This window comes from Taeniopygia guttata, chromosome Z, assembly GCF_048771995.1.
Source record: "Taeniopygia guttata chromosome Z, bTaeGut7.mat, whole genome shotgun sequence".
NCBI classification, from domain to species: domain Eukaryota; kingdom Metazoa; phylum Chordata; class Aves; order Passeriformes; family Estrildidae; genus Taeniopygia; species Taeniopygia guttata.
In genome coordinates, this window is record NC_133063.1 from 40018991 (window position 1) to 40028457 (window position 9467).

The 9467-nt window shown below is 41.2% G+C and overlaps 1 protein-coding gene across 1 annotated transcript; it reads right to left on the reverse strand.

The window, feature by feature from the left end:
* Positions 1 to 1360: 1360 nt before the first annotated feature.
* On the reverse strand, positions 1361 to 7976 carry MARVELD2 (MARVEL domain containing 2). The gene is made up of 6 exons (XM_041711127.2): positions 6765 to 7976; positions 5134 to 5166; positions 3889 to 4025; positions 2918 to 3089; positions 2454 to 2504; positions 1361 to 1580 (listed from the first exon to the last, which is right to left on the reverse strand). Exons 1-6 carry the CDS (start codon positions 7839 to 7841, stop codon positions 1464 to 1466), a joined length of 1587 nt encoding a protein of 528 aa, XP_041567061.2. The 5' UTR covers positions 7842 to 7976; the 3' UTR covers positions 1361 to 1463.
* Between the last annotated feature and the right edge of the window lie 1491 nt (positions 7977 to 9467).

The window sequence follows — 9467 nt, forward strand, 5'->3', positions numbered from 1 at the left end:
GAATGATAATGGCTGAAAAGCCAGCAGAGCTGGCTTCACAGTGAGGTATATTAATACATTTCCAGCAGTGAAGAGAAGAGGTAGTACTACCACTAAACTGGAAATGGCTTTCTTGATTTTGTTCCTTTAAATTAACGCAGAAGTTAAAACTTTCTTTCAAAGAAAAAACCAAATCACTAACAAAAATTTGCAGTAACTGTAGTCAGAGCACCTTTTTCAAACAAAATGTCTTTATAAGCAATAGAGTAATATGGCTACAGTGGTGGGTTTTGTTAATATTAAAAAACATAGAACAGACAAATTGCAGTCGTAGAAAACTGTACAAAAACCATCAATGCTTCTAACAATTATAGTAAGTTTAAAAAGTTAATAAAGTAAATAAAGATATGAACAAGGATACAAAGAGAAAATTTACTGGCTTATGAAAATACTTGCACAAAGCTATCGTCAGCATAATATCCCCAAGAAAATATAAAAATAGATACAGAATTTATGCAAATTGGCTCTGGAAAGTATGTCTTTTAATATATTTTATCTGGCCTTAAAGAGGATACTAACAATTTATACTTTGAACGAGAATTCATTTTGCTGTACTCACTCTCTGAGTACATTGTTTAATGTACTCAGAGAGTGAGTACAGCAAAATGAAATTAACACCTGCTGCATAGACAAGAAGTCCTGTTACTTGCTGATGAAGAGTGAAGCTCTTGAACACACGTACCCCTCATAGCATGGTCCAGAAGGCAGGCAAAGCACACTGACGTATAGCAACACTAATGGCACATTAATATGCCTCATCCTGTACCTCTATTCCTTTAAGGCCAAGTATAGATTTGTTTCATCATCTCTGAAAAGGCCAATACGAAAACTAAACCCAAGTCCCCTTCCCCTAGCTGTTTAAATAAGAAGCTATTTTTCCTGTCTTGTCAGGCAAAATTCAAGATGATTTCTGGTATAATTGACAGTATTTGGAAATACAATACAACATTTCTTATTAAACTAGCTTCTGAATTGCCCAAAATATTCAACACAATCAGGCAGTGCGTCAAACCCCACACAGAAAGAACAGCTCAGCTCTTTCTGATAGCATTAAGATGTCACATATAAATAAAATCCAAATTTGTTAATAGCATTTATGTGCAAAGTGTCCCCAACGTATGTGGAAACTGCTTTCTCTGGTAGGCTTTGCAAGTTTGCAAATGAAGTATTTTCAAATAAAGTATTCATATTTAAGAGGCCAGGGATGTGCACTAATGAAAGTAGAATGTTAGCTGCAGTTTCCTAACTTATCTCATAACTTCAATTACAACTGGATCTGCATACAAAACCTGTCAGTAATGTACAACATCAAATATGAGAGTGATTAAGAAATCCCCATAAGTGTACTGTTCAAAGACTAAATAAATAGGTTAAAATATGCATATCAATTTTAAAACCAGAAAATAGTATCCATGAAGACATTACTAAGTTTCTACATTCCAATTCATAACTTTATCATAGTCCTGAATTCGTTGTTTTATGTGAGAAAGCTTATTCTTCAGATATTCACAACGCTCCTTTTTCTCCAGAAATGCAGGATCCTGCCAAAAATACAAAAACCTTTACATTAATATATTAGGCTTTCAGACTCTTCCAAGAATAGTCTATTATCGATTATCTTCTTGACTAAAAGGACAGTATGTAAATATTCTCAAAAAAATCACACTCTTTTCCCCTGGCCCTTTCTTATTTCCTGTTTCCCTTTCCTTCATGAAAGCCCAGAAGAAAATGTTCTGCCCTTATATGCTGTAAATAGAGCTGTTTTAAAGCAGGAATCTGCAAATATAAATGACACCCTAATATGTAATTTGGACTTTACACATGTGTTTGTTATATGTGCAATACACCCTTCCCCTCAAAAAAGCAATGAACTAGCAAGGACATAAATTCCATGGAGAAAAAAATGCGTATTTGTAATGCATGTTTTTAATGGAACAGAGATACATATTTGCTTACTGCATTTAAAAATTATGAAGAGAAACCTCTTGGATTACACTGAAAATTACCTTCTGAGAGTGTCTAAATTCCATGGCTCAAAAAATACAAAATTTCTTTTAAAGTGTAAGACTATGTTTTCCGGTTTTATCCATTGGCTGTGTCAGTCAGTGAATATAACTGAACTAATCTTCTGAATGCAGAATGCTAAGAGATTAAACATACTCTCAAAAGATGAAAATGCTCAACTCTTGTTTTTTCCCCACATGTGGCTACTGGAATCATTATTCTCAAAAATGCTCGTTGGCATGAGTGTATAGGTTGTGACCTAACTTTGCCAAAGTTTGAGAAGACAAAATAGACAAAACACAACAGGTACCCTGAGATACTGAAATCTGCCTAGCATCAGAAGTATTGTCTGTTTACACTCTCTTGGCTAGTCATTAGATTCAATAGCAATGTAAATTTAAAATACTTACATTTTTCTTCTTCTTGTATTCTTGCAGAACTTTTGATATCCTTTCCTGTTCCTAATGAGAAACCACAGATTTTAAACTTTGAGTGTGCTCCATATATGCATGTATGTACTACAAAATACTCATCAGAATTCTCAATTCATCAATACCTTGTGGTTATAAAATTTTAGATGTAAATATTGTATTTGAGAAATAATGAAAATATATCAACTGTAACTCACTAGAAATTAAAAGCTACTAGTATGAAACAAAGAAACAAAATCCACCAGAAAACCATGTATATGTCTTAACTGGAACTTGGTATCGCTAACTAATGCCCAGAGATGATGTAACATATGGGGAAACTTCCTCTCACACCAGGTCACAGCCACGTTAGAAGACATTGTGCACTACCTGAAGACAGTCAAAAACGGCCTAATACCACCTAATACAACTATTTTCCAAGAGCCCATTTCACAGGTACTTACATATATGCTTTCAGGATGGTGTGGAAGCTGTTTTAGCAGTGCATCCAGCTCATCAAACTTTTTTAATACAGCATGAACTTCCATAGACAGTTCTTTATACTCCGCAAACTGATCATTGAATACTGCTTTGTACCGGTCTCTCATTTCATTTGTTTGAATTACAGGGTATTTCCTGAAAAAAAAAAAATTTGAAGAATTAGTTTTAAGAGATACAACTGACTAACACCATTTAGACTCTTCATCTTGACGGTGTATTTTTTGCTAATCTCATAACCTGCTGAAATTTGCACATCTGTAAAGCATTGAAATCAGAGAATCACAGTATAGCTGAGGTTGTGGGAGATGTCTGGAGGTTATCTGATCTGACCTTCTGCACAATCAGGAACACTTGGACCAGGACTATGTCCAGGCAGCTATTGACATCTCCCAGCATGGAGACTCAGTCTCTCTGGCAAACCCTCAATGAGAAAATTTTTTTCCTAATATTCAAGTGAAACCTCCCTTGTTTCTATTTGTGCCCATAGCAAATAGTATAAAAATTAATTTATGATATCAGACTTGAAAAGCCTACCTTGTAAATGGGAGCATGTTACAAACTCAGCATTAGAAAGTATAAGAGTAGTCAAATTTCAGGCCATAAAAAGACAATTTCCCATGTATTTTAGTTTCTTCCTCTAATATATATATAGTGGTCTTCTGTTCCTTTGGCAGTTAATGTACTTGCTAGATTATGACATCCTCTTTCTACATTTGAGGTTTGTGGGGTTTTAGTTTTTTAATTAAGACTCCTTATTTGTATTTATTAGTCTTATGCCACTGATACCAGCCCCATCCTGTCTGCTTTTTAATGTTAACACACAATTGTGAGTTCCCATAGCATGTGCATGGGAGAGAAACCATTGGAGAAATGCAGAGTGAAAAACTATTCAAGTATCCTCCACTAAGCTGTCCATCAAAATCAAGTCACTTACGCTAAGTAGTCTGGCATCACTATAGGTTTAGGAATGTGACCTGCAGGTATATGACCATTAAGTAGCTCTGGTTTTCTTTCCAGTGATTTGAGCTGCCTGTAACTGATTTCTTCTCTTGGTCTCTCATCACCTTCATACTGTTTTAAAAGAGAAAGAATTTGTTCTTAATGATATCAGTTTTACATAAGTCACAAAATATGCAACTTTAAGACAGAGCTACATATATTGAGCAGCAGTAGAAGCAAATCACAGATATTTCTTACAACTTTTATTGCAATTAGATGATCAGTTTAATGACTTACAGTAATGCTTCTCATGCAGTATTTTTCTTAAGTTTTTCCTAATAGCAGTACATATAAATACTTCTGGAGGTTCGGAAAGATTTGTTTGAATGTCTTAAAAGAATAGTGTAAGGAAGTTTCCTTCAGTATTCATTTAATTTGTGAATGGACTGGAATCATTCAGTTCTTTGGAGTTCCCTTTTCTCCTTGTTTCCTATTGCACAATTCAGCCTTTGATCCAGAAATAAATGTGAAATCTTAGAACAAAAACAAAAGGATCCTGATCAAGTACCGAATCAACAGAGAAAACAGTGGTAGGAAATTCACAGTGTCTATGAGGAGACATTTAAGGCTGAAATTAATACATCCTAATTTCTCTGGAAAGCCCATGCCATCTTTGCAATGTATACAATGACACTTTGTGTGGCTGAAACACTAACACTGCTGATGCTCAAATTGGCAAGGGCATCTTTGGAGCAGTCTCAGAGATCAAGGAAGATGCTGAACTCACAGTGCACCTACACCTACACGGTGCTTCCGCTGGCTCTCCTGCAAATTAAACGCACACCCAGGAAGAAAGAGAGTCTCAAATCTACCTCTCATCAGATGACCTATTGTTTTAGTCATGCCTGCTAAATTCTGTGATAAATGCTACAGACCTTGTCACCTCAGAGAAAAGGGTAAGAGCACACAGAGAGGCAGCCATCACATCTGCTATTTTACAATTTTATAGATGTTGTCACCTAGCCTAACTAGGAGTAAGTTCTTTTGAACCTCCTTTTGAATCTTCTAGGCAGGAGACAGCCGTCCAAACTAAACCTAACTTAAAAAACTAAACCTAATCTCCTTGAGGTCAAGTAAATAAATAAATAAATAAATAAATAAATAAATAAAAATAGTCACAAGGAAAACAATAATAATTTAGAATTACCAATAAACAGAAAAACTAATTTCTATTTCCTACCTTCTTTTCTGGAAAAGAGGATTGTGTTTTCATCTATTAAAAAAAAAAGGAAATAACTAAGTTTTATTTACAGCAAAAATAGTATGAAAAATCACAGACTGCTAACATTTAAACATTTTCAAAATCATACTGTACAGAAAATTACATTTATACTTAGGTATGATGAAATTTAGCATAAGGAGTATTTTTGGGTCCACTGATTTAAAGACTTGTTGTTTAAGGAAAACAGCCACACAAACCCTAGAACAATAGGATGTCCCAGAGCACAGCTGTAAAGAACAGCTGTGAGGAATTGCAGGAAATACTCCATCCACTTCTCAAGCTCCTTTATTATTGTTTCACATTCCAACCCATGTTAACTCACTAACACGCTGAGCCAAATTCATTACTTAGGACACACAACAGTGCACTAACCAGTAGCTCAACCTGCAGGTGTTTTGCACAGCATGCTCCAGTCTCTAACCTCTGTTATTAAAAGTATTCCCTTTAGAAAAGTTTAGTAAGTGGACTAAAAGACCTTGGAGAGTAACAGGGAAGAATGAACACTTTGTGTACAACTCTGGCAAACACCTCACTCTTGCAGGACATACTATCAGTTGGTTAAAAAACTTTTATTGAAGAATTATAATTAGTTTTCAAAACAAAAGTCTCAGTTTTATGCAAGATGGTGAACTGGAAGCCAGTGTTAAATAAAAATGCTGCAAATCAGACTGCAGTCACAGAGCAGAGGAAATACAACTTTAAACTCTCTTCTTCTAAAATCCCTTAAAGGCTGAGCCCCCCTTAATTTAGGCTTATGTACGTTTCACATGTATTGATTTTCATGCTATATTAAGTAGTACTCATTTTTAAAGGGTCTTTTGGTGATGTTTTCAAATGAAGGAAGTTTTACACAAATTACTTTCAACTCTCTAGATAAGAGTGTTAAATCTCTACTGTTATAGTTTATCATTAACCAGGCAAATACTGAATGCTTCTAGTATGGGCAAGGCCAGTAGCCAGGCAAAATATCTGACATGAGAAAGATGTGGCTGACTGAAATTTGAGACATCAAAATCTAGCCAAGGCTGTTTTTACAAATATTTGCTGATAACTATTGTGAGGAAAGCCGAAAAGTGATAAAGAAGTTGCTTGGAGTTTCGCTCACAAAGTAAAAAGACGTATTTCACATTCTTAAGTTTATCCACACTAGCACTTGATGTGCTGAACGCACAGGTTTCGAATAAATGTTAGGTGGCTTTAAGCCACCTAACCCTGCTGAACAGATGAACATTGTTCATTTTTTCCTTTGTTTGGAAAATACACACTAGGAAGTATTTCATCAGCTGACTCAAGAAGAGAGCCCAGTATTATATAGAGAACAGAGCCAGGTCCTTACCCAAGGTGAATTACAAACATTTTAAAAAAAACATAAACCAAAACTTGTCCAAGACTTTGAATCTGACACCTTAAAAATGCCTTTCATTTGTCAGTTTCTAATACTTAAAGACTGGTTAAAATTCAGCCTCAGGGATATAGATCTGCTGTAGAGAAGACACTTGATTTGACACAGTCTACGACACGGCAAGATCTTACAGCTGCTCCCCATCATGTGGTACCCCGCAGATAGAAAACGACAACTAATGACTTACCTCCTGTTCCATTAATTCCCTGTGCCTCCTGGCCCCTTCGTGCCTCCACAACTTTAGGCACACCATCGCACTAATTAGATAGAGGATCACCGTGACAAACAAGAAGATTATTGCAGCAGTCTGACCGCCCTCCACACGGCAAAAAGCCGCATTTATCGGAGTCTTAAACAACTGGTAATAGCACAGCCCACCTCGGTTGGTATCGTTTACGTACACTATGGCAGCAGACATGTACAGGATGAACAAGGCCACATTGATCCCAAACTCGGTCAGAGGCCACCAGTTGGAATCGAGGAGGATAGTTCGGTAGTACATGGACATGCCCAGCACGAGCAGCACTATGGTGACGATCCACGCCATTCCCGCCACCACCAGGATGAACGGCGTTTTGGGCCCGCTGTAGGAGTACCCCCCGTAGGCGCTGCCCGCCCCGTATCCGTAGGGCTGCGAGTACCCGAACATGTTGTACCACTCGTTGTCCTTGTGTACGTAGGCAGTGACACAGGCGAAGACGGCGGCGCCAAGCAGCAGCTCGGCCACGCCGAGGAGTCTGAGCAGCCCTGCCCAGGATTTCATGTAGGCGTAGCGCTGGTGGTATTCCTCCACCCGCTCGCTGTACGTCTGCCCAGTGCCGGCGCGACGCTCCAGCGAGCCCGAGGGATCTCCGGAGGGCAGCATGGCCTCGGCCTCCTTCCGAGAGTTGTAGCTCCCGCCCGACCCCCCGAATGGGTCCGTGTAGGAGCCAGGCACCGTCCTGGTCCCTGGCTGCAGCGGGGCGGGAGAGGCAGGCGGCGAGCACTCGACCCCGTCTGAGATATACCTGATGTCGGAGGTCGTGCTGTCCCAGCTGGAACCGGGGTGGCGTCTCCCTTTGAAGAAGTTCTTCCACGAGTCCGGAATGAACCGCCGAACCGGCTTGAGCTCTGCCAGCCCGCCGAGGCTCGGGCTGGCCCGGCCTGGGCCGAGGGGGGGCTGCAGGGGCAGCGGGGGCGGCGGCGGGGCGGCGGCGGACCCGGGGCTGGCCCCGCGGGGCAGTGGGGACCTGCCGGGCCGCCTGCCCTGCGAGCTCCGCGACATGGCCGATGCTCAGCCCGGCCCCTCTCGCCTCACCGGACGTGAGAGAACTGCCGCGGGGTGCCAAGGGCAGCCGGCGCCGGGGAAGGACGAGCCGGGCGGAGAGCGCCCAGAGGCCCCAGTCACGCAACACCTGCGGCGCCCCGGCGGCCTCACCTGCGGCGGCCCCACGGCCTTCGCCCGGGGAGGCGGGAGCTTCCGGCCGGCCGGGAGCGGCGGTACCGCCCCGGCCAGGAGCGGCGGGAGGTTTCCCGAAACCGCGGCGCGCCAGGGGTGCGGGCGCCGGCGGGGCGCGGCCGGGCCTCGCAGGAGGGCTGGACGCCGTTTCTCACAGCATGACAGGATGGGTCAGGTTGGAAGGGACTGCAGAGGGTCATGTGTTCCAACCTCCCTGCTCAGCTGCTCAGGGAGAGTTATTCTAGAGCACATCGCACGGGATTGCGTCCAGACACTTCTTGAATATCTCTGGTGGAGGAGACTCCACTATCTGTTCCAACGCATCGTCACTCGCACAGAAATAAAGGCATTCTTCAGCTGGAACTTACTTTGCATCAGTTTCTGCTCATTGCCTCTTGTCCTATTGCTTGGCACCACTGAGGAGAGCCCGACTCCGTCCTCTTGATAGTTTCAATGTACATACTTACAAACATTGATAAAGTCCTCTCAGTCATCTCTTCTCGAGGCTGAACAGGTACAACTTCTTCAGCCTTTCCTGGTAAGAGAGATGCTTCAGTCGCCTCATCATCCTTGTCACCCTCCCCTTAAGGAGCTTCATGTCTCTCTGTACTGGGCGCCCCAGAACTGGATGCAGCATTCCAGGTATGACCCTGCCAGGGCTGAGTAAAGGGGCAGGATCATCTCCCTCGACCTGCTGGCAATGCTATTCCTAATGCACTGCAGGATCCTGTTGACCCTCTTACCATAGGGGCACTGCTGGCTCATGGACAGTGTGTTGTCCAGCAGCACCCCCAGGTCCTTCTCCACAGAGCCGTGCTTCAGTCCCAGCCTGTGCTGGTGCTTGGCCAGCGCCTGGCACAGAGCTGGCCCAGTGATGGGGAAACCCATGGCACTGAGCAGTCTGTTTGGACAAACCAACGCTTCTGCCATCATTTATCAGGTTCAGGAGCTGAAGAAGAAATCTGGTGTGCTGCACCATTGTCTTCTGCAAAGGGCTTTCTACATTCACTACAAAATCTGCAGCTGAGTATAAAACAGCATTAGGAGTTCTATTTAAATGTGTCAGTATGGCTATCAATTTGTCTGTGGTATGCTTCAGTCTCTTCTTTTATAAGGTTTGAAATTCCAGAGTGATCATTTTTAAGGTATAAATTTTAATGAAACCTTCAAATGCTCACAACTTATCAATCTTGGACTCTGGAAACAAACTGTACAAATGCAAAGTAAATAAAAATGTGTTAAAAATAAAGAGTTATTCCTTAATTGAATAAAAAAGAAAGTGTTCTTATAAATAAGTTCTAAGATTACCTCCCAAAATACCTTTAGAGTAGTGTCTTCCTAATATCTTACATAAACGAAATCTGACCTAAGAAAAATAATCACCAGTACCATATGGGGTAAATCAAAATGCACTTAGAATTAAAGACACTGGAAAGTAATTATTTCATATGT

Coding starts and splice junctions, on each gene's coding strand:
- MARVELD2 (XM_041711127.2), bottom strand. CDS start 7,841: ATGTCGCGGAGCTCGCAGGGCAGGCGGCCCGGCAGGTCCCCACTGCCC. Junction 4,026..5,133: donor CCTCTTTTCCAGAAAAGAAG/GTAGGAAATAGA, acceptor CTTTTAAAACAG/TATGAAGGTGATGAGAGACC. Junction 1,581..2,453: donor AATACAAGAAGAAGAAAAAT/GTAAGTATTTTA, acceptor TATTTTTGGCAG/GATCCTGCATTTCTGGAGAA.